This window comes from Pleurodeles waltl, chromosome 5, assembly GCF_031143425.1.
Source record: "Pleurodeles waltl isolate 20211129_DDA chromosome 5, aPleWal1.hap1.20221129, whole genome shotgun sequence".
In the NCBI taxonomy this organism is placed as follows: domain Eukaryota; kingdom Metazoa; phylum Chordata; class Amphibia; order Caudata; family Salamandridae; genus Pleurodeles; species Pleurodeles waltl.
Window position 1 is genome coordinate 980,785,928 of NC_090444.1, and position 25,521 is coordinate 980,811,448.

General features: G+C 45.0%; 1 protein-coding gene across 1 annotated transcript in view; it reads right to left on the minus strand.

Annotated features, from left to right (window-relative positions):
• IGF2R (insulin like growth factor 2 receptor) overlaps window positions 1-25,521 on the minus strand; it is a 1,086,527-nt gene that overhangs the window by 365,631 nt on the left and 695,375 nt on the right. The window contains exon 30 of the mRNA XM_069235138.1: window positions 20,580-20,710. Coding sequence (XP_069091239.1) covers window positions 20,580-20,710 — 131 coding nt within the window. The remainder of the gene's footprint in view (window positions 1-20,579; window positions 20,711-25,521) is intronic.

A 25,521-nucleotide genomic window follows, 5' to 3' on the forward strand; every position in this document is an offset into this window, starting at 1 on the left:
AAGGCGAAGGAACCGAGCCATAGCCTAGACTCCTTGTACCTCTCAAGTGCCGAGTCTGCCTTGTCCCCGAAGAGACGGTGCCATCAAAGGGCATGTCCATAAGGATATCCTCAACCAGGTGTGGTGCCTCAAAGCCATTGCCTTTACAACTGATCTATGCAGAGAGTCGTTCGTGTCGAGCCCACAGCGAATAATGAACTTTACCATGTCTTTATCATCAACAACAGCTTGAGAGATGATAGCCCGGGCCTCCCTCATGATCTGTGGCAACCGTATCCCACAAGAAGTGGGTTCAACAGCCCAAAAGGCATAAGGTGTTCACTGAACACAAAGCCAGACTCGAGGAAGGAAACAGCAAGTTAGTCCAGTCTCTTTGATTCCCTTATCCAGGAGAGCAGATGGCAATGCACCAGATGAAGAGGATGCTTGGATGACAAGGCTCTCAGGCATGGGGTGTTGGGACAGGAATTTAAGGTCATTCGGGGCAGGCTGATAGCAGCATGCAATTGTCTTGTTCACAGGAGCCCCTGTGCTGGGTCTGCACCAAGTACCCATAGGGCATCAGTTAGGGCTTCGTTGAAAGGGAGGAGAGGCTCTGAAGCGGAAGCCCCAAGCTGAAGCACTTCCGTCAGGAGATTAATCCTGACCGCTACAGTGGACAGTTCGAGGCCAAGGACCTCAGCCGCCCTACTGACCAACACTGAATAGGAAGCTCCCTCGCTGTAGCCACAGTAGGAGAAAGCATGCCAGCCTCTGGAGAAGTATCCAGACCACTGGCTTCACCCAATTCCGGTGTCCAGACCATATGAAGTCTATTGAAAACATGAAATAAATCAGTATATTTATTCCAAACAAAAGTAAGAAAACAGTGTTGTGGGAAAAATAAATCTTGGAAACCATAAATCATAATTGCTCAGGCATACCCTATGTGACAGAAAGCACAGTTAAAGTCACAATTTTGCAGTAGTCTTGCTCATGTCACAACATATATTATAGTACAGAGTCCAAGTACTAAATGTCGACGACGTTTCGATCCCTTATTTGGTTGTTGGGATCATCATCAGGACATAAAGTTATGCCTGAGATGCGTATAAGTAGTCACTGACTATATAACTGAGACCTGTTAAAAGCAAGGGAAGAAAAAAAAGGAGAAAAGAAAGAAAAAAATGTAAGACTGAGAAAAGAGAAAAAAGGAATAGATTAGATATTGTTATATGTCAAAAATATAATATAAATGTGCTGCCACACCATGCATCACATGCGGGAAGATTCGCCATGCAGGGTCTCATGCTGTGCCAACACTTTGATCAGGATGATAATTGAAGCTAGTAAACCACTGAATGTGTCCTAGACCAGTAAGGAATCAGGACCAATGTATACAGTCACTGGTGCCACAAAAATAGTGAGCCCAAGCCCAAACAATGCTTACACAAACCAATCACATTTTGGTCTGTGGGTACACCAATGCAAGGTTATCTGCCAATGAAGCTGTGAAGTCATTCCATAACTAAGCAAACTAATCACTCAGTGAGTAGTGCAGCAGAAGGGTTCTAATGGTACAACCCACCAGAGTAAACCTTTGTAGAGACATCTGACAATTAAGAAGTCCTCAAATCAACTGTAGTTATGATCCTCAATCAAGGCCCTCAATGGGTAATTATCAGTAATTACTGGAACCCAAAAAAACAAATTACTACCAAATTATCAGTAATAGAAACAATTGTGCAGCATGCGAGTTACCAACTGACCTTAGGTCTATAACCCATGTTAACAGCTACATCACTCTCCTCAAAAGCATAAGGTGTACGAATGTTCCAGCGTGCAAGAGATTTATTGGCAAAGAAAGCCACGAGCCAAAAGCAGTCATGAGTTGTGCGCCCAGTGTTTGTAGGCCAGGGACTGCCTTTAAGTAGAATGGTGGCCATATTGAGGAGAATGCAATTAAAAAGCTAAGCAAATTTGGCGGCCATCTTGGAAAGGAAGTTTCCTCTATACCAGATCAAACCAGTAACTAATTGTGATGGTATCGACATTAGATAGCCAAATAATAGCAACGATATCTCTCACCTAAAAAATATACAGGTGTACACATGTGCCAGCATGCAAGGGAAAAAAATGCCTGGTGCCCAAAGCAGACATGCATAGCGTACCCAGAGCTTATAAACCAGGGAGTGCATTTAAGTTACAGTGGTGGCCGTTTTGAAGAAAATGGAATAAAAAGTTGGAGAAAGCATGGCGGCCATCTTAGAAGGGAATATTTCTTCCTGTCAGGAAATAGCACAGAACCCCACTAAAAGAGTAGGACGACATTGCCTATACAGAACATTTCAAAGCAAGAAATGCTAAAAATACAAAGGAATGCCAACTGCATTAGATGGAAATTGCATAAGTGATTAGTAAGAAAAACAGTGAATATTGTGTTTGACATCTTACTGATCTAATACCGCCACAGGCAGCTTCAACCCAATAACAAGTCCCAATAGTATATGTATACAGAGACCCATCACATACTTACAATGAATAATTTAGAAGGTATCAACCATTAAGATGGTACACCATAGCAAGGTAAGTCACAACCAAAAGAGCTGAAATTAAAAGCTCAAATGAGTGCAGTCCAGTCCTCCATTTTATTCAAACCAGAATGTAGACTATTGGTGAGTAGTATCCATTTTAGTTCCTCCTTGTTGAGAAGCGCACCCAAATCAGCACCCCTCTTTGGCGGTTTGACAATGGTGATTAGCTGCCAGCGAAGGTCACTTACAGCGTGTCCTTTCTCAAAGTGATCTACAAATGGGGCAATAGCAACCTAACATCGTAGACGACTGTGGTGTTGACAAATGCAGATGAGCACATTTTGTGTTGTTTGGCCAATGTAGATTTTATTGCATGGACAAAAAAAATAACGCAGCCGACATTTATAGAATTACAAATGGAGAACTGCTTCAACTCAGTTTTAATATTACCATTTACAAATTCTTTAGACTCTATTGTAAATTGGCACACTGCACAATTTCCACACTTGTAGTGTCCCACCAAGGGAGGTAAACCCCAAAAATCAGTAATAGTGGAGTTTGTGGTTTTAGGTGGCAAAGTAACCAAATTATCCTTAATGTTTCTATTCCTACGGAATGCAAACAAAGGAAGTTCCACATTCAATTCACCTGCATTAAGCACCGGCCAGTATTTGAGGATACATTTCCTCATTTGATTGGATACAGAAGAGAAGGTAGTGACACATGTTAAGCAGTTAATCCTTGCACTATTCTTTAGGGGTCAAAAGTATTTCCCTTGGGCAATACCATGCCCTCTTTAGGGCATGTCTTACTATATTACGGGGATAACCCATGGCATTCAATTTATTTGCCAGGAAATTAGCCTCAGAAAAAAAATCCTGCTTGAAAAAACCATTCCTACGGATCCGAAAGAATGGAGAGTATGGTAAGGAATCTCTCAGAGCCCGAGGGTGATTGCTTTCATATGACAGTAGTGTATTCCTTTAAGAAGATTTACGATGTAAAGAAGTGATCAGTTCACCCTCAACACATTTTATTTTCAAATCCAGGAAGACAATAACTGATATGCTATGTGTAAGTGTAAATCTTAGCCTTTTACAATTGCCATTAATCCACTGGTTAAATTCCAAAATGTTTTTTTTTCCGAGCTTTGCCAAATCAGAAAGATGTCATCAATATACTGTTTCCAAACAGCAATACTGTCCCGGTATGGGTAATTATGAGTGAGAATTTGATGAGTCGACAAACTGTCCAAGAACAGTATCACAAAATTGGGGGGCAAAGGCTTCTCTCATAGATGTCCCCTTGATTTGTTGATAGAAGTGGCCATCAAAAATGAATAAATTACGAGTGAGGCACACTTCAAGATGTTGAATTATGAAACATGTGGGGATGGCTTGTGAGTAGGTTCTGTGTTTCAAGAGTGTCCTGAATTATCTTGATCCCCCTCGCCCTGTGGAATGTTCGTGTATACAGATTCCACATCCATGGTGCAGAGAATACTAGTGCTAGGGTGAAAAGGTAAATGTTCAATCTGATTAATCATGTCCATTAAATCCCTAACATAACATACATGAACCCGACTTTTGGGTGCCCATGTGGAAGATTCAATAAACAAAATACGATTGTCACTTTTTCGGATACCTCAGGGGAGTCTTCAGACAACTCAGATCCAGGTGAAGGCACTAGCTCTGCTTCAAACACTTCTAGCAAAGTTTTTTATGCAGGGCCGACAACTGAGACGAATGAGGGGCAGATCTCAATGCTGATTCAGCACCCCAGGCGAAAGACAAACATGTCAGAAGTACTATCAGTGGTAACTGAGATTACATCCAAAAATACATCTCCTTTCATTATGGATGATTCACATACAATACTGATTTTTAACTTCTCCTCTCATCAACTTTCCTTAGCTGAAAACTCACTATTGAGTAAGAGTAAGGGCCTTTCATTTGTCCCCACGACTCGCCCTGATTTTCTTGAACTACAGACTGAGGTCCTAAGCTTCTTTAGGAAAATTTGACCACATGCTTTTTTCAGACAGAATGTCTGCATTCCCTGTATGGGACATACTAGACCAGCTCATCTGCTAAGCTTAAGGTAGTTGGTTGTGCAGGGTCAATGGAGTCAGAAAAAAGGGAGGTACCTTCTAATAATCATCAGAATACAAAGGTGTGTGATCAGATATATCCCCGGAGGGGGAGGAAGGAGAAAAGAAAGAAAAGGGAAAATAAGAAGTTTTTTTTCCCCAATACACTGTTTTCTTACTTTCGTTTGGAATAAATATACTGATTTATTGCATGTTTTTCATAGACTTCATTGTGATTCTGTGTGGTATTTAAATCTATAGTCCTTTTATCTAAGGTACCCTTGTTCCTTTATAAAATACTTGCCCCTGGTCCCTTAGTACCTGCGGATTGTCCCTTGTGTGTTTTAAAACCAGTCCATATTAGGGTCATTTAGCTGGTATTCATAGGGGCCAGAGACCCCTCCAATCCCTCCTCATATTTGTAACCATAGAAGAAAGGGTCTGAAGCAGACCTGGGGTGAGAAGGCCCCATCGAAGTCGGAAGCCGAGGCGGCTGACACCGTACCAGCTGACACCGTACCAGCTCCGGGTCATCGCAAAATAGGATTGGGTTGATGGAGGACTCAACCGACGTCAAGAGCGTCGTCAACTTAGCTGGCACCAGGGTAGGTCGCAATGACATGACCGGCATCAATTTGCTCAAGAATAAGTGCTGTGACCCAAAATGTTGCTCAAAAGCCGAAAGCAGGATCGACTGCAGATAGTGGTGCTTAATACCAAGTTTGTGTAGTCTTGATTCCACCTGATGTCTCTAATTTACCACCACATACGCCCTGTCTCCTTATCTCAGTCTTGCAGGTTTTGTTACATTCCAGCTTGTCCCCTTTGTCACTCTTTATTTGCCTTTCCTTTTCTTCACTTTGGTGTTTTGTCTCTCTCTTGCTCAACGTATGCTGAGGAAAAATAAGTGCTGTCCCCAAAAATAATTAACGGTGGGCCATACCTTCAACCGCTAGCTCAAACAAGTACTGCTTTAAAGGAAAATACCTCTTGGGAAGAAGTCTGGGTCCATCTGAAAGGGGTTAAATTGCTGTTTAGTTACAGTTAAAGGGGGCAGATGTGTCTCTGGTGCCATACCTGCCACAAAGATGGTTGGCTCGGCCTGGATGAAATTCTCTTGGTTGTGGAGCAGTCTGTGAGTGCAGTTCACCTGGATCAGCCATGTGATAAGCTACTGCCAGAAAAGGAATTTGACATCCCAGATAGCCCTCAAGTGGGACTGCTTAACCAGGGCTATAGGTTGGAGCAGATCTGGTGTGGCCTCGAAGGGGATAAGCAGGAGGCACAGGGCAGGATATTCACAGCCAGGCGGCATTTAGGCCTGCAGATTTGACTGATCTGACTGTGATGCTTCTGTGCCAGGGTTGTGGGAGCACCATAGCGGATGCACAGTAAAGGCAAGTGAAGGAATAATTTTTCCACCCATAAACAAGGACTCAAAGTTGAGGGAAAGGAAGAAGATTAAGATGGAGAAATGGATTCTATATGTGGCCAAGTGTCAAACGGAAATTATGGTTTCTCCTTACATGATGGCTTAGAAGCTTTGCAATGGTGGAATCACATATCAAGCAAGTTGAGCATAGAATGATGGGTGTAAAATCTACAATTTCTGCAGTTGAATCAAGATTGGTTAGAAAGAAGAACTCTTTGACATCACAAAATCGGACCCGGCATGCATCAAGTAACAGTGGGTTGACTTAATCCTGCCCAGGGGGTCACATAATTGCTATGATGAGGACCTTAAGGGGGATGGGATTGTACAGAAAGACATTTGGTGTACATATTGGCATAGCTTAAAACCCCTCATCTTTAAGCTCACACCTTGCCTACTGAAATAACTTTGGAGTTATTTGGGAGTGTTGCTATTTCCAATGTTATTAGAAATGTAACAAAATAATTATTTGGTGGAACAAGCAGGAAGGTAATGATACATTGGGACGCAGGGTTATACTGATTGTTCAGTGACATTTTGTTTGACTTATTTTGGAAGTTTCTAAAGTTGGCCAGCTATGTGTGCCTTTTCTCTCCTACAATTTTAATGAAGATAGGTTTTACAAAAGACATTTTAGGATACCTGTGGGACCATTATCCTGCTCCTGGTTCCATGTACAGGATCTGAGGGGCTCATGGCGGAAAAGCTTGCTGACAGGTATACAGGTCACCATTGCTTTTCACTATCTAGGCCGTTCTGTCTTATTGGTTTCACCACCACCTTATTACCAAGATCTGCAAGCTCACTGGAGTGAGTCAACTCTGAGTCATCCAGATATTAACACACTGAGCAAACACCCAAAGGCTGGGCTAGCAACAGGTTGCTAAGAAGGTTCTCTACTTCGCCACTCACATGCCAACTCAAACTCTTAAGAATGCCATAAACAAATTGCTCCAATTTCACAATTATCTCTTGCTCTGCATTCTAAGAGTGCTAAGTAGGGGGCGGCCCAATTCTCTGTAAGTGCAGCATCTTTCATACACTCACACTTCTTTCTAAAGTAGTGACTCAGTCCCATATTTGTTTCATTTGCCATCAAAGGGGACTTACTCAGGAAAGCAGCAGTTTTTTGTTCTCTTAACTTTTGCATATTAATGTCAGGTCAAACCCATTCACCTATTTCAACTTGCAAGGCTGTAATTGGCACAAATGAATAGTATTCTGAGGTGCAGTGCTCCCTGTTGACAAAGATACTACCTTTGCAGTCTATAATTCAAGCATGTTCTGCTTCAGAGTGTTAACAAGCCTCCTACAACTCCTTCTCTTTCCATTACTGTTTTACCTCTTCATTTTTTGGGCTGTTCTTTTTTCATTGTTTTGCTCCCTAACTTTCCACTCATTTACCGGTCTCTGCTCCTCAAGGTGAATTTCTCTTTCTAAAGCGCTCTGTCCACTTTAGCCACATGCAAATCCATATCTAGCTCTAACTCTCTAAAAGGTAGCTTGGTGTTAACTATAGACACAGGGCACCTAGGGAACAGGGTCAGCTCGAGGACGTAAATGAATGGGCAGTGGCAGAAGAACAAAGGTTCCGTATGGATAGAAGGGATGAATATGCTGAGGAAGACTTGCAAATATGGAGGTGGATTATTAGAAAACTGGAGGAAATTGAGATTCCTCTGCTAGATGACATGCCAGAACTTGCAAATTAGACTGGACTTGTTCATTAATGCCAGAATATATAATATAGGAAGAAGGATACAAAACATTTATCTCTGATGTAATATCCTGTAATCATTGGTCATAATGTATGACACTTACTGAATTGTGATATCCTCATGAAGATGGCTTATATGTTTGGGGTTGTCAATGACACTGTGTTATTGATATACTGAATGCTTAATAAAAAAATTATATTAAAAAAAAAACTAGGGATACAGGGCTCAATGTAGGAAGAGTTGTGGCTAGTGGAAGAAATAAGGTACAGAGGAAAACTAATAAGATGGGGCACACTTGAAGGGGGAAGGAACTACTGATTTCAGTTCCACCACTGGTGAAAATGTACACTTCTTTTTCCACCTCATTGGATTAGCAGCCGATTCTTGCTTATGTAATCCTGCATATTTTACCTGTCCTATTCTACAGGCGTTTCTCAGGTCATAGTGACTGGCTCTGACTGGTCAAAGTGCTGATTGAATGCCTTTTTTGGAGCATTTTTAATTGAATATACCTACCTTTATTAGCAGATCATTTTATCCGGGTCTGAATTTTGAAACCATTACCGCGTGCTACCAGTGTTAGGTCAAGGTGACAGCGATTCTTTGTCAAATAGGCAGCCCTTCTAGCAAGTATTATCAGGAGACTGGTTCTCATTGAAACTTAGTAAAAGTGATTGTTCCACCACTTCAAGTTATTTTAGCAAAGAATAGGACTTATTCACTGAAGTTCAATATATCATTTAGTACATGATGACTAGCATTTAAGTTCAAACTACCACCATGGGTGGGATGTAGGAGGCTGGACTGGCTTGTAGTGAGTACCAAGGGGTACTTGCACCTTGCACCAGGCCCAGTTATCCCTTATTAGTGTATAGGGTGTCTAGCAGCATAGGCTGATAGATAATGGTAGCTTAGCAGAGCAGCTTAGGCTGAACTAGGAGACGTGTGAAGCTACTACAGTACCACTTAGTGTCATATGCACAATATCATAAGAAAACACAATACACAGTTATACTAAAAATAAAGGTACTTTATTTTTATGACAATATGCCAAAGTATCTTAGAGTGTACCCTCAGTGAGAGGATAGGAAATATACATAAGATATACATACACAATAGCAAAAATATGCAGTATAGTCTTAGAAAACAGTGCAAACAATGTATAGTTACAATAGGATGCAATGGGAACACATAGGGATAGGGGCAACACAAACCATATACTCCAAAAGTGGAATGCGAACCACGAATGGACCCCAAACCTATGTGACCTTGTAGAGGGTCGCTGGGACTATTAGAAAATAGTGAGAGTTAGAAAAATAACCCTCCCCAAGACCCTGAAAAGTGAGTGCAAAGTGCACTAAAGTTCCCCTAAGGATAAAGAAGTCGTGTTAGAGGAATAATGCAGGAAAGACACAAACCAACAATGCAACAACGATGGATTTCCAATCTAGGGTACCTGTGGAACAAGGGGACCAAGTCCAAAAGTCACAAGCAAGTCAGAGATGGGCATATGCCCAGGAAATGCTAGCTGTGGATGCAAAGAAGCTTCTACTGGACAGAAGAAGCTGAGGTTTCTGCAGGAACGAAAAGGGCTAGAGACTTCCCCTTTGGTGGACGGATCCCTCTCGCCGTGGAGAGTCGTGCAGAAGTGTTTTCCCGCCGAAAGAACGCCAACAAGCCTTGCTAGCTGCAAATCGTGCGGTTAGCGTTTTTGGACGCTGCTGTGGCCCAGGAGGGACCAGGAGGTCGCAAATTGGACCAGGAGGTAGAGGGGACGTCGAGCAAGACAAGGAGCCCTCTTAGCAGCAGGTAGCACCCGGAGAAGTGCCAGAAACAGGCACTACGAGGATGCATGAAACGGTGCTCACCCGAAGTTACACAAAGGAGTCCCACGTCGCCGGAGACCAACTTAGAAAGTCGTGCAATGCAGGTTAGAGTGCCGTGGACCCAGGCTTGGCTGTGCACAAAGGATTTCCGCCGGAAGTGCACAGGGGCCGGAGTAGCTGCAAAAGTCGCGGTTCCCAGCAATGCAGTCTAGCGAGGTGAGGCAAGGACTTACCTCCACCAAACTTGGACTGAAGAGTCACTGGACTGTGGGGGCCACTTGGACAGAGTTGCTGGATTCGAGGGACCTCGCTCGTCATGCTGAGAGGAGACCCAAGGGACCGGTAAGGCAGCTTTTTGGTGCCTGCGGTTGCAGGGGGAAGATTCCGTCGACCCACGGGAGATTTCTTCGGAGCTTCTAGTGCAGAGAGGAGGCAGACTACCCCCACAGCATGCACCACCAGGAAAACAGTCGAGAAGGCGGCAGGATCAGCGTTACAGAGTTGCAGTAGTCGTCTTTGCTACTATGTTGTAGTTTTGCAGGCTTCCAGCGCGGTCAGCAGTCGATTCCTTGGGAGAAGGTGAAGAGAGAGATGCAGAGGAACTCGGATGAGCTCTTGCATTCGTTATCTAAAGTTTCCCCAGAGACAGAGACCCTAAATAGCCAGAAAAGTGGGTTTGGCTACCTAGGAGAGAGGATAGGCTAGCAACACCTGAAGGAGCCTATCAGAAGGAGTCTCTGACGTCACCTGGTGGCACTGGCCACTCAGAGCAGTCCAGTGTGCCAGCAGCACCTCTGTTTCCAAGATGGCAGAGGTCTGGAGCACACTGGAGGAGCTCTGGACACCTCCAAGGGGAGGTGCAGGTCAGGGGAGTGGTCACTCCCCTTTCCTTTGTCCAGTTTCGCACCAGAGCAGGGCTAAGGGGTCCCCTGAACCAGTGTAGACTGGCTTATGCAGAATTGGGCACATCTGTGCCCAAGAAAGCATTTCCAGAGGCTGGGGGAGGCTACTCCTCCCCTGCCTTCACACCATTTTCCAAAGGGAGAGGGTGTAACACCCTCTCTCAGAGGAAGTTCTTTGTTCTGCCATCCTGGGCCAGGCCTGGCAGGACCCCAGGAGGGCAGATGCCTGTCTGAGGGGTTGGCAGCAGCAGCAGCTGCAGTGAAACCCCAGGAAGGGCAGTTTGGCAGTACCAGGGTCTGTGCTACAGGCCACTGGGATCATGGGATTGTGCCAACTATGCCAGGATGGTATAGAGGGGGCAATTCCATGATCATAGACCTATTACATGGCCATATTCGGAGTTACCATTGTGAAGCTACATATAGGTAGTGACCTATATGTAGTGCACGCGTGTAATGGTGTCCCCGCACTCACAAAGTCCGTGGAATTGGTCCTGAACAATGTGGGGGCACCTTGGCTAGTGCCAGGGTGTCCACACACTAAGTAACTTAGCACCCAACCTTTACCAGGTAAAGGTTAGACATATAGGTGACTTATAAGTTACTTAAGTGCAGTGTAAAATGGCTGTGAAATAACGTGGACGTTATTTCACTCAGGCTGCAGTGGCAGGCCTGTGTAAGAATTGTCAGAGCTCCCTATGGGTGGCAAAAGAAATGCTGCAGCCCATAGGGATCTCCTGGAACCCCAATACCCTGGGTACCTTAGTACCATATACTAGGGAATTATAAGGGTGTTCCAGTAAGCCAATGTAAATTGGTAAAATTGGTCACTAGCCTGTTAGTGACAATTTGAAAGAAATGAGAGAGCATAACCACTGAGGTTCTGATTAGCAGAGCCTCAGTTAGACAGTTAGGCACCACACAGGGAACACATACATATAGGCCACAAACTTATGAGCACTGGGGTCCTGACTAGCAGGGTCCCAGTGACACATAACAAACATACTGAAAACATAGGGTTTTCACTATAAGCACTGGGCCCTGGCTAGCAGGATCCCAGTGAGACAGTGAAAACACCCTGACATACACTCACAAACAGGCCAAAAGTGGGGGTAACAAGGCTAGAAAGAGGCTACTTTCTCACATGGGAGGTTGCTATCTTGCCTCTAAATTGTAGTGAGTGGGAAAAGCCAAGTGAAGTAGAAATAGGCAAGGAAGTTTAGAAATTCAGAAATGTCAACAGTCATGAAAGACTTGCCTAGGATATGATAATCCTATGGAAGTTAAGATAATGTCATATGCAGCAGAGGCTGGGGAAATGAGACCTAGTGCTTACAATTACATTTTTGTTAATATTCCTCCTTCACCCCATACTTGGAGTAAGTCGAACGTCTAAGCGGCAGATCCAAGAGAAAGTGGCAAAGGGCTTTCAACATCAGCTTCACCAAAACCAGCTTTCCTGAAGGTTTGTATTGTCATTCTAGTTTCCTTAGGAACGGCAGGCATCCCAAAATGTAGATAGTGATGTACATCAGATCCAGACAATCTCCAACTAGTCAGGGGCTGTTGCTGGGCTCCCGCCTCATGTACCAGGAAATGGTGAAAAGGCAAGCTGTTCCTCTCTATTGTGAAGGTGTGCAGCGGCAAAGCCCTCGTTCCTCATTTCTTATGCAACACAGCGACCTTCAAAAATAAGCTTGATCAGTTGGAGGGTGAAGTGGACACCACCGTGGGCCACTGAAGATGTGCCTTCCCAAAAAGACAAAAGCATTACTCCTGGTACAGTTTGACATGGAGGGAAAACAGCAACTTCTAGCTATTGTTAAACATTACAACAATTATATAGGCACTGTGCCAAACTGGGGTACTAACCTCTATGTATCCAAGGAGTACTTGACACACAGAAACATCTTTTCAACATTAAGCATGGAACTGAGAGGCACATTCAATAAAGACTACATGATGGCTAACATTAAGAACCAGTAGTCTTGAGGCACATTCAATAAAGAGTACATGAAGGCTAACGTTGAGAGCCAGTAGTCTGTCTCCTCATTTTGGGCTGAAGGCAAAAAAGTATGAACCAGAGGATCCCACAAACCATTACTCATGCCTTGAATTGATTAGGAGGATGCTAGTCACCTATGTGAAAGAAGTAAACTTCTTGGTGGATCTTTACATATCAACTAACTAGAAATCTGTGAGGGAGCAATATGCAAACATATTCAGTGCACCTGTAAGGGGAACTGTGATACAAGTCCCTTAACACAAAACCACACTGGGTTGACTAAATGGTGAATGATGATCATGGCAAGAACTTTAACTCTACACCAACTTAGACACACGTGGCCTTGACAGAGGTTCATGTGAAATTTGTAGAGCACTGTCATTTCTGATCAACAGCATGCAAAAGAAAATGGTGATTTGAGTTCAGTGGCAGTTTTAGACGAAACGTTTTACCCACACTTGAGTAGCAGGCATTCCCTGTGGTGAAGTCTTTGAAAGTTGCTAGTCTTCATGAGGCCGGCTAGGTATTTTCCTCATCAAGCCACTCATGAGTGGTGAGAAGAAGCAGGGAAAGGGGAGGCAAAGCTAAGAGGCTAGGAGTGAAAATCAGTCTTTATTTGAAACCCTGAAAACGTGTGCCAACTGAAAGGAGGACTCTGGCTTGGAAACTACTATATGGACAGGAGATCAGTAATTTGCTTGCAACCATTGTAGTTTTGAATTGAAGCAGCATTTCGTCTGTGATGAATCAAAGAAGGCATTCCTGTCAAACAGCAAGGTCATTACTTCATAACTGTTCTCCGGTGTAACATGCAAAGATTTCAAACGCATATTGCCACACAGAGAAACGAGTGGGGCATGCAGTACAAGGGACCTTAGCAGCTTTTATGCAGCCACTTCTTTTTGGTGTATGACTATAAATTCATACTCTCCCCTGGCATGTTGTAAGAGCACTGAGACATGCAGGTCACGTTTATGGCAGAGGTACAATCTGTAGTTTGCCCCTGTCATATTGGCATCAGCCTTTCTGCTTGGAAGACCACCAAACAATATATTCCTTCCTGTGGTAAAAACATTTGATATGCATATCCATCCAGGATGACAAAGCTTTTCCTTTGATGGAAGTTGTCATTATTCCCACAGACTGAGTTAGAGGATTCCCATAACAAAGACATACTCATCCCCGAAGATTTGAATAGGATTCATTCCAAAGTTCCTGCAACGGGGGCTACTTAGGGAGGAAGGTTTTGGTTAGGGCTCTCAGAACATTTATGTCCTTCTTCAGTGGAGAAAGTGTTACCTCAATAGCCAGAGTCTAAGCATATCTGCCAAACAACTTACTTACCTTCGGTAGCAAATTATCTGGTAGAGACATTCTAGTTGCAGATTCTTTATCTTTAGAATTTCCCCAACGCATCAGTCTGGATCCAGAGATTTTTTCTTCGAGCAGTACACCTGTGTGCCACTAGTTGGTGTTGGTCGACCCTATGTCTGTCAATGCTGTTGTGGTCGCCGAATGCGATGTTGGGGGTCCTATACAGGCAGCACCCCAGCACACTAAATGTCAGTTTCTTTTCACAACTTTCCACACTAGAAGCGCAGAGCCATGAAGAACACTGATCCTGGTGCTCCACAACTAGGGATCTGAAAAGGAAGTGCCTGTCTCTAGAAATCAGTTTGCAGAGTGGGGAGGATGAGTGGGCCGGTAAGGAATCTGAAACTAGAATATAACAACCAGTTAAATCGATACCGAAGCCACCTGATGGTGCGCCAGGGTATTGCTCGAATAAAAATCTCCAGATCCAGTCTGACGAATAGGGGAAATTCTAAGGTAAGGAATCTGCAACTAGAAGTATCTATCAGACATCTAAGATCTGATAGAGACATCTAGTTGCAAATTCCTTACCTTAGAATAGATACCCAAGCAATACCATCCCTGGAGAAGTGTCTGCGAACCAAGATCATACTAGGAAGTTCTGCAGGACCAAACGGGTAAAGTAGGGACAAAGTACAAAAAGTTATATTTATGAATTTTCATTTGTCAAAGAACGATCTGCAATGCAATTATGTATATATAATTTCTTGTAAGAGATTATTTTGCTAATAGTGTAAATATCTTTGGACCCGACTGTCCAGGCAGTAGTGTTTGGTAAACGTGTGGAAGTACGATCACGTTGCTGTCTGACAGATGTCCGGGACTGGAACTTTGCGTGCTAATGCAGTGGTTGCAGCTGCTGCTCTAATACAGTGAGCATGAAAGCCCTCCGAGGGTTGCTTTTTGGCCAATTCCATTTTATTGCAGAGAACAACACATCTAGAGATGGTTCTCTTCTGCACAGCCTGATGTTTTTTCGGACCCACATAACTAACAGGGTGTTTATCATCCACCTAGGACTCTTTGGTATGTTCATGATAGAATGCCAATGCTTTTTTTGGGCCCAGGCGGTGGAGTCTCTCCTCTTGCTTAGAAGGAAGTGGGGGTGCAAACAAATAGGCAAGGTGATGGACTGGCCTACATAAAAGGGCTTGACTACCTTAGGTAGAAAAGAAGCCCTGGTACGAAGCACCACCTTGCCAGGATGGATAGAGATGAAAGGTGGCTTCAAGGATAGAGCCTGCAGCTCACTCACTCTGTGGGCAAAGGTGATAGCTACAAGGAAGACTGTTTTCAGAGTAAGCAGGCAAAGTGGGCAGTTGTGAAGTGTCTCAAAAGGAGCACACATCAGAAAAGTAAGAACTAAGTTCAAATCTCATTGGGGCATTATGAACAGAGGAGGAGGAAACAGATGGGAACAAGCCTTAAGAAATCTTCCAACAATGGGAGATTTAAACAAGGAGGTCAGGCAATCAGAGAAAAGCTGAGACGGCAGGCAAACAATTAAACCTTGAGGGTGTCCAGAGCAGAGCCTTGCTGGGCCGGAGAAAGAACAAACAAAAGAACCTCAGAAAGAGGGGAGCAACAGACTTGTTTGTACACTGTGCCACAAATTTGTTCCATGGACAGGCGTTTACTGTTTTGGTGGAGGGGCACCTGGCTGCCAAGATAATATTTCAGACTTCGGGCAGAATGTCAAAATCTGACATTGCACGTTCTCTGCAGAGATGAACAGATCTAACAAAAGCTCTCCCTACTGCTGGAAGAGACCTTGCCCCACCTCCAGATGGAGATGACATACATGATCGACCAGGCATTGGTGGCTGAGTTCGTCCACTCTGGGGTTCAGAGAACCCGCCAGATACTGAACCACCAGGGATATGCTCTGATGTTCCAGCCATGTCCAGAGAGCAAAGCTGCCTGACAGAGTCCACGGCCCCACTCTGTTCTGCTTGTTGCAGTACCACAAGGCGGTGGTGTTGTCCATGAACACCTGCACCACTTTCTTTGAGAGATGGAAGGAATGCCTTCAATGCTAGTCTGATCGCTCTGAGCTCCAAAAGACAGACATGGAGCTCAGACTCCACCGGAGACCAGGCACCTCTGATCTCCACCTCTCCCATGTGGCCGCCCCATACCAGGAGTGATGCATCTGTCACTATGGTCAGATCTGGTTGGGTAAGGGAAAGGGCTCTGCCTCAACTGCAGTTCGAAATCCACCACTGCAGATCTTGTGCAATCCCCTCCGAGATCTGGATCATGTCAGAGAGATTCCCCTGATGCTGCACGCCCACTGGAACTTCAAGTCTCACTGCTTAAATGGCATATGCATCTAGCATGTGTCATCAGCAGGGTGCAGGAGGTAATGATGCCCTTAAAAGAGAGGGAGTAGCCCCATCGGACTATTTGCAAAGCCCACCTGTCGGATGTGATAGTGTGCCAGAAGGGCAGGTGATAGCGAATCCTGCCACAGACTGGTCCCTGGTGGGGAAGCGTCAGACTAGGAAGGTTTGGAGGCTGCGGCTGAGGGGTGTGCAGTGGACTGGCTAGGCCGCTGGCTCCTTGATCCACACAGGTGCTGGATCCCACAACCCCGGCCACTCAGAGGCTGGGCAGAATGCATGGCACTGTGGCTGGCGGGGAACGGACGTGGCTGGGCACCCGTTCCATAGCCAAGAAGGGGGTGAAAAGCAGACTGAGGGGGGGGGGGGGGGGGGGGGGAGGGTGGCAGCCGCACATCAGAGGGACTGGGCCATAGCCTGGGACACCTAGAGCGCAAAGTCTGCTTTGTCTCCGAAGAGACGAGTGCCATCAAACTGCATGTCCTTCAGTGTAGATTGGACATCCCAAGAAAGCCAGATGTCTTTAACCAGGCGTGGCACCCCATGGCCGTCAAAGCAATCGATCTGCCTAGAGAGTCGGTCGCATCCAGCCCACATCTGATCGTGAACTTAGCTGCTTCTCTCCCATTAGCAACAGCGTGGGAGAAAAAGGGCTGGTCCTTCTCCAGGACCTGTGGCAGCACTTGCAAATCCGTTTCCCATAAAGTAAGGGTGTAGCGGCCTAAAAGGCATTTGGTGTTCATGGACCGTATTGCCAGGCTAGAGGAAGAAAACAGCTTCTTTACAAAGTAATCCAGCCTCCTGGTTTCCCTATCGAGGAAGCGGAAGGGAAAGCCCATGGGATGTTGAGGCTTGGATGACCAACCTCTCGGGAGTAGGGTGTTGGATCAGGAAAGCCAGGTCTTTAGGCTCAGGCCTATGGCGGAGGGCTATTGTCCTGTTGACAGGAGCTTCTGTGCGGTGTTCGGACCAGATCCCCAGCAGGACATCAGTGAGGGCTACATTAAAGGACAAAAGGGGTAGGAACAGAAAGCATACCAGTGCCAGGGGAGGTATCCAGATTGCTTGCTTCACCCAGTTCCTGAGGCCAGTTCATGGGGTCTTCAAGCTGGTATTCGAATGGCTGCAGCTAACCCTCCATATTCTCACTGAACTCGTACCCATAGGAATAAGGGTCAGTATCTGACCTAGGGAGCAAGATCCCTGTCGAAGTCTGAATCGGCATCGCTCTGGCTCCATGTCGGAGTCAGCAATGAGTATGGGATGGATGTCGCCTGCGGTCCCGGGCGACGTCAAGAGTGTCAATGCCAGAACCGACATCGGGGAAGGTCGCAATGGTACGACCGACGCCAGTCCAGATCTGGAAGCGGGTCCCTGGGTGCCCCCTGGAGCCGAGGCCGAAACCACTGGCACAGAACCCAAAGGGTCCCCTGCGGGGCTTGAAGGTGCTCCGACAGGTGCAGACTGCCCAAAGATGAGGCACATGGACACGTGAAATTCCTTCAATTGGGCAGGTGTGGCTCCAGCTCTTGCAAAGGCGTGGAGCCGACCCAGAAGTAGGCTCCAAAAACAAAGGCCTAGAGAGCAAGGATGCTCCGTCTCCCACATCTCGTAGTCCCACCGACAGAGCGAAGTCAAAGAGTGCTTGTGCTTCTTCGACTTCTTCTTGTGTTTACCTGAATGTTCTGATGATTTTGAATGGGACAATGACGACTGGTGATGGCTCCGTGAGTGGGCTCAGGACCGTCTTCTTGACTGAGCGAGATGCTGACCCGGGTGCAGTGCCACAAGTATCTTTAGGGACCACTTCCTCAAAGCCTTCAGATTCATGGCCCGGCAGTCAGAGTGTGACTTTAGGTTGTGGTCGGGCTCCAAACACTACAGACACACGAGGTGCAGATCCGTCACGGACATCACTGGGTGACAGGAGTCACAGTGCTCTAAGCCGGTCTTCCGTGACAACATCCTCGACGCACCAAGAAGTAAAAAAACTTCGACAAAAGATCAAAAGGCCAGTCAAAAAGCAGCTGTAGGGGTATCTCTCTTCAGATCTGCGCATAGGCTGGAGCAGAAAGAAAAGAACTGATGTCAGCATGCCGCGGTGGCGCCTATATACGAACTATGGCATCACATTCAGCGACCACAACGCCAACGACGGACATGAAGACCACTGATGCCACCTAACGACACGCAGGGGTACTGCTCGAAGAAAAATCTCCTAATCCAGACTGACGCCCGGAGGAAATTCTAAGGTAAGGAATCTGCAACTAAAAGTCTCTATCAGATAGTACTTGTCTTGGAACTCAATATGGCTCATCTTTGACAGCATTGAAGCTAGGCCAGGGAGAACTGCCATCGAAGTAGCAGGTAGGGACAAACATTTTTAATTTTGGGCCAGAAGGCAAACCAAAACTAGTCTGTTCAGTGCTGAAAGGCAGATACTATGAGTAACCCTAAACGATTGTTGCTCAAGAGGTCCAGAAATGTATCCAACACAAGGAGGAGAATAGGAATAGGTTGTCAAATAAACTCACTGACTGAGGCAAAACATGGCTACTTGGATTTCCTCATTTACAGCATAATACAGGTCTGAATTGAACTAACTTTTCAAAAGCGATACCTGAACCAACGTTGTCAGCAACAGAAGGCGCTAAAGGAAGGGCGAACAGTAACAAGAAATTCTAATGGCATAATCAGCTAACATCAGTATCAGGTGGAGGAAGGTTGTGTAATGTACTCCCCACAGTCCATAATAGTGGATTAAAAACAGAGGTTTCTTCCCAGCTGAACTTGTCAACATAACAAATCAGTACGGCAAGATTTGCTATTTTTAGCAAGTCATGTCTTTTGCCTGCCATTCTATGGTAAGTTGAAAGATAATATCAACACAACGACAACTATTTTCCTTCTTGCATTGAGTCTCTTTGCTCCCCACCTTAAGGCTCTTTCTCTCAAGTATTTTGTTGTGCTGAGTTGAAGTGGGACTCAAATGCTGAGACAGATAGGCCTGCAAAAACACTGATGTTGAAAACCCACAGCTGACCTCAAAAGTGCATATCGGAGAAGCTGACTGGACCTCAGATGTAACTCCAAAGAGGCACAGTGAAAGTTGGTGATCTAAAATGCACCAAGGGAGAGAGAAATGATCAAATAAAAACATAGGTGACATTTTTCTTACACTACATTTAATTTGAAAACACAAATTACATATTCCAAACAATAAGATCCTTTGTAAACCTCGAGGTGGCCATAATTTTAACTTTGGTTAATATTTTTCTTGACATTAACAAGTTCTCATGGCCCACTGGGTGGTGTGGCTTGTGGTGAGGAAATCAGTAAAACCCTCTCTTCCATTTTGCCTTCAGTGCTCAGATTCAGTCTCATATGACCTTCTGGTGGAAGTACAGGAGCAAGTGATCCTGAGAGATAATGAAATCGTGACATATTCATAGCAGATGCTACAGCTTTAAAATGAAGCCTTTTCACATCCCTTTGTGGCCCCTGAAGCTTACTGTGCAGTAGGTCTGCTCAGTATTTAGGATGGAGTGTTCACTACTAATATGAGGTGCTAACCTTTGGGTTGAACCTAGCCTTCCATAACTTTTCTAATTTTAAGGAAGTGGTGTCTGCAATCTAAATCATTAGGGACTGTACATTGACCATTACCTAGATGAGTGATTAGTCAGTATCCTAGTCCCCCACAGTGGTACAGTCCATGCATCAAAATTATCTTCTCCCCACATATTTGAGCACAAGTCACTCAGTTTTTTGCTACTCAATAAGAAAGTACATGAATTCAAAATATTGAACAGGCTAAAATATGATCAACAAACGAATCCTGGAGTAATTATGAACTTCAGAAATATCACCAGCATATTCTTCAATACTAATGAAGTTGAAATGGTGTGTGGAAAACAATCCACCATGCTAAATCTCGTTGGACACACAGTCTATAGCAAGGGTCTTCAAACTGGGGGGCGGGCCCCCTCTGTGGGCCTTAAGTGGTCCGGGGGGGCGCCAAGCTCTGGCCAAAAGAGGCATTATGCAAATAACACTGCTCTTTTAAGCAGAAAAAACATTTATTACGTTTTTAAAAAGGTAAAAGAACTTAACTGCAATGTTTAAATAAGTATAGACATATTTAAACATTGGCAACGTAATAGAATAATTGTGAAAAATTCTGAAGGAGGGCCCAATGATTTTATTTTCCCCACTGGGGGGGCGCGGCATTAAAATGTTTAAGAACCACTGGTCCATAGCAAAATATGAATTCAAGCATTGTAAAACTTTCAAACCTCTTCTATGTGTTGACTCTGCCATAACAAAGCTCTCAAACAAGAACCATAAAAAAGCTGAATGGCAGTGAATACTTCCTTACCATTCTCTGGGACTAAAGAACTGCAGATATTTATGAAATACTTCTCAGTGGATCCAGACTTTGTAATGGCCTCCCAATTTTCAGAATGTCGCGAAAGCGGTGAAAGATCAAATGAGTTTCCGTTATTGTCTCTAGATGATGAAAAAAAGTATTTAGAAAAGCGATACACTATGTTGTATACTATTTCACAAACCCAAATCAAACAATATTGAAAAGTGAATACAAATACTGTGAATATGCTAAAAATGTAGTCTGAATAATGAAAAGGAAAACGTGTTTTCATGTTTTGTTGAGTGCACATGGAACAACAAGTTACTGCTGATCAATTAAAAACATGAATGTACAGGGAGTAAGTACAGCAATGATGCAAGATTAATGTACAGGGTACAAACACTGTACCTTTACCCTGCTAATCTAAATACCAGTGAGAGTGGTAAACTGTGCCACCAGATACCAAAGCTAAGTTGTGCCAGGTAAGTCTCACATCACCAAGGAGGCTGAAGAGATCCCTGTGGCAGTGAAGCCACAACGGCCATTGTGCATCAAAACAATTGAAGCCAATGATGAACGCCCCTTCACTTCCGTGCAAACAATGGCAGACGGTCCCAAAGGGAAACAAACTCCCAGAAGGCTGGTTACCAAAAACATAAGCATGGTTGACAGCTGAAGTAATGCCAAAGTCAGCATGAAGCTGACCAGCTATAAGGTACTGGAGACCTAATATTCAAAAATCACCTGGCCAGAAAAGAGGAAGAACTATTTTCTGGGAATAAGGCTCTATTACTATGTTCATAAAAGCATCAAACATAATACAGATTTATTCAATAAAGATACCTCTTCTGGTGTGATACTGTAGGCCCCTGTGGTTGGCAAACTCTTAATTGAATCTTTAAAAAAAAATAGTTTGCTATTTAATTCGAACCATAAAACAGTGAACTTTAATCCAATGAGTAACAGTGGCACCTGTGCTTTCACTTCATGGAATACCTTCCCTTAATCCTGTAATATCAATGTGAGTGAGGTCTCAAGATTAAATGTCATATACACAAATGCATCTTTAAGTGTTTCAGCACAAAAGCTGTCAAAATACATGGTTACCAGTTCTTGATCAAAATCTATTCATGTCTTATGTAGTGATGCAGGGGTGTAAAGCTCTTATGTCTGCAATAAAGTTGGACATTCCAGATGGATGACATGAATGATGATTTCATTGTGCTTCAAACATCAATTCAAAGTAACAGCCTTCATATGGTAAGGTTGGGTTATAGCTCTGGGTTACAGCAATACTATTTGAACCAATGATGACAACATTGCTATAGTAAAAGGCTAAGGGATATGCTCTGAAACAACTCTGCAACATCTTGGAGTACACATAGTGACTTAAATATCTCCACTGTAGCAAGGGATCACACTGAGTGAGGCAATGAGTACAAAGCATTACCTCAAACTGTGAGTGTAAATGAGTTTCAGAAGAACCTACTTATGAGAAGCTCCTCATGTCTCACTTATGATAGCCTGTAGATGTATTGTGATAAATGCAAGAGATGACTCATCTCACATACAGAACCATGTAGTTTCCAGCACCCTCAAGTAGACCCAAAAGTGTATCGACTATTTTTAGGCAAGCAATTGTTTGGTCAAGAGCTTCACACACTCAATGACTAACTCAAGGCCAATTGCTTTTATATAGCAAAAATATATTTTGTTTCTTTATTTCTAGAACCACAAGATTCAAGTTGCAGGTAAGTACATTTGCAAGTAAGTGTCCAACATATGTATCAATACCACTTTGCTATTTTCTTGACTTGCCAAATTGAAACAAACATCTGTTTTAAAAGTGGACAGTGCAATTTTCAGAAACAGTTCTCGGAGAAGAAAAGTTAGCACAGTTTCAAGGTAAGTACAGTTACTTACAGTTCCAGACTCCGGGGTTTAGGATGTCCACAGGTTGAGGTTCAAGTTAACCCCAAACACCCACAACTAGCAATTGTGGGCTGGCCGGGTGCAGAGTTCAAAGTTGAGGTAGATCTAACATGGGTTCCTATGGAGACTGGGGGCACTCGGAATCAGGCCTGCTTGCAGATAAGTACCCGCATCATCGGAAGGTAGACTTGGAGGTTTTACAGGAGCACCGGTGAGGGGAGGCCATAGGTCAGCACCAAACATACACCCTCAGCGGCGCAGGGGTGACCGGGTGCAGGAAGCAAATACAGCATCTGGCTCCCAATGCTTTCCTATAGGGAGACACTTGGGGTCACTAAGATGATGCAGGCGAAGTCCAGGGGGTGGGTTCCAGAAAACACAAGGTGGACAAGGAGGAGGGCCACCTGATGGACACTGCTGCACCAAAGGTCAGATTCCCCAAGGCCAGGGGGCTGCGGGTGCAGGGGTACCTTTTGGCATCTGGAGTCTTTGTCCGGTTCTGTCGCAGTCAGGGGGGTCCCTCCGGAATTAGGCTGCAGGCATCATCGTGTTGGACAGGAGGGGTCAACCCAGGGTGGGGACTTGCTCAGAATCGCCTGGGGGCCAGTTCTAGACAGTTGGGCCACCCCTACATGGGCAGTTGGCATCGGGTGCAGAATGGGCAGGACACCCAGATCCAGGGCGGTTCTGGAATCCTTTGCTGGTGTTTCCTTCTGGACAAGGCCGCTGTCCATGGGAGATCTTGGTCCTCTGGGGTGCAGGTAGTCATCTTGAGGATTTTAAGAGGTCTCTGGTCCTACAGGATGCGTCAACTTTTGGTTACAGGGCTTCAGAAACTGGAGCCAGGCCTGTGGTGCTGGAGCCAGGTCAGTTGGTGTCTTCAGTCTTCTCTGCTGAGGTTTGGCTTAGCAGTCCTTTTCTTCTTCTTAAGGTCACCAGGAATCTCACGAGCTAGGTTCAGGGGAGCCCTTAAATCCTGGATTTAGCGGCGTTACAGGGGTGAGAGGGCAGTAGCCAATGGTTACTGTCCCTGACGGTGACTACACCCTTTCGGTGTTCACTCCCTTTGGGGAGGGGGACACAGACCTAACCCTATTGGTCCCTGTCCTCCAAACCAAGATGGAGCATTTTGCAAGGAGGGGGTCACTGCAGCTCTGGTGCCAGCTGCAGTAGTCACTCCTCCTTGTTTTCCCTAATTTTCCCCCCCGGACTTGCTGCCAAAAATGAAGCTTTGTCTGGGGCAGGGTGGGGGGATGGGGGGGGGGGTGGGGAGGGGGGTTGAGGGGGAGGTGGGTGGCACACATTTCCACTAGCTGGAGTGCCCTGGGGCACTGTAACAAGAGGCCTGAGCCTGTCAGCCCATGAGGTCAGAAACTTGCCTGGAAGTGGCAGGCTGGCACAGTCCAGTCAGTCCTGCACTAGAACTTTGGCTAAAATACAGGGGGCATCTCTAAGATGCCCTCTGGGTGCATTTTTCAATAAATCCAACACTGGCATCAGTGTGCGTTTATTGTGCCAAGAAGTTAGATACCAAACGTCCCAGACTTCAGTGGCGTCATCATGGAGCTGTGGAGTTGGTAATGACAAACTCCCACAGCCCAAATACTTTATATGGCCACACTGCACTTACAGTGTCTAAGAATTGACTTAGCTGCATGAGCAGTATACTCTTACATTGGCTATGCCCTCACCTGTGGTATAGTGCACCCTGCCTTAGGGCTGTAAGGCCCGCTAGAGGAGTGACTTACCTATGCCACAGGCAGTGGTTTGGTGCCATGCTGACTTTGTCCTTTTCTCCCCACCAGCACACACAAGCTGCAAAGGCAGTGTGTGTGTGCTTGGGGAGGGGTTCCCCAGGGTGGCACAATACATGCTGCAGCCCTTGGGGACCTTCCCTGGCCACAGGGCCTTTGGTACCATGGGTACCTTTTACAAGGGACTTAACCGTGTGCTAGGGGTATGCTAATTGCGGAAGCAATGGTACACTTTTAGGGAAAGAACACTGGTGCTGGGGCTTGGTTAGCAGGAACCCAGCACACTCAGTCAAGTCAGCATCCATATCGGGCAAAAACTGGGGGGTAACCATGACAAAGAGGGCACTTTCCTAAAGATTCACATTATGGTCGGAGATGAACCGAGATATCAAATGTTTTCTGGTGAACTTTACACACTAGTATCTTAACAGGGTGTGTTTAATGAGTAATCACATGACGTGGCTTTGAGAAAACACGGTCCTGGATCAGCACAGGAAGCAGCAGCTACAGACAATTAAATGAAAATAAGGAATTAGACTTTAATAACTGGGTGAGGAGTACAACCAAAACAATGAACGGTCAGCTAATAAGAACCAAGGTCAGAAGCAGAATGCTTTGTAACAGTATAGCTCAGTTACAGAGCTAAAGAAAGAAAAGACAGACATGCTAAGGCAGAATTTAATGGAGAGGCTCTCCAGTGAGAAGACTCTGGGGGCAGAAACAGACTACAGCTATGGGATAGTAGCAAATGGTGATGTGTTTAACAGCAATCATTGAGTCTAGGCTGCATGCTAAGCAGGCCACACAACCACCAGTCATCCCTGGTGAGAGACATCCTGGAGACTGAAAGGCTGTCAAGCAAGGCAAACCACAGAACAGCAGGAGCTTCAGTACCGAAAGCCTCAGTAGTTCAGTGCAAAGGCCAAGACATGAGTATTTCAGCCCACATGGTCATAGAGCACATGAATCACGAATCAGAAGAGCAGCCCACCACAAGAGAGTCTGTGTGTTGTGAGAGATGAGACAAGTAAAGCAAAGTATTGGATACTATGAAACCAGAGAAAAGTCAGTCCAAACAAATGAAAACCCCAGGTCTTTGAACTCAAACAAGAAGCTGTAGGTTTCAATTCCTGCAGATTTGGCAAGTTCATATAAAGAGATTTAGGCTTTCATGTACCACGGTATTTTACGGTCGGAAAAGCTTGGATTCATAAAATCTGAACTTTTACAACAAAATGGCATTTTTATATTCACAAAATCCAAAT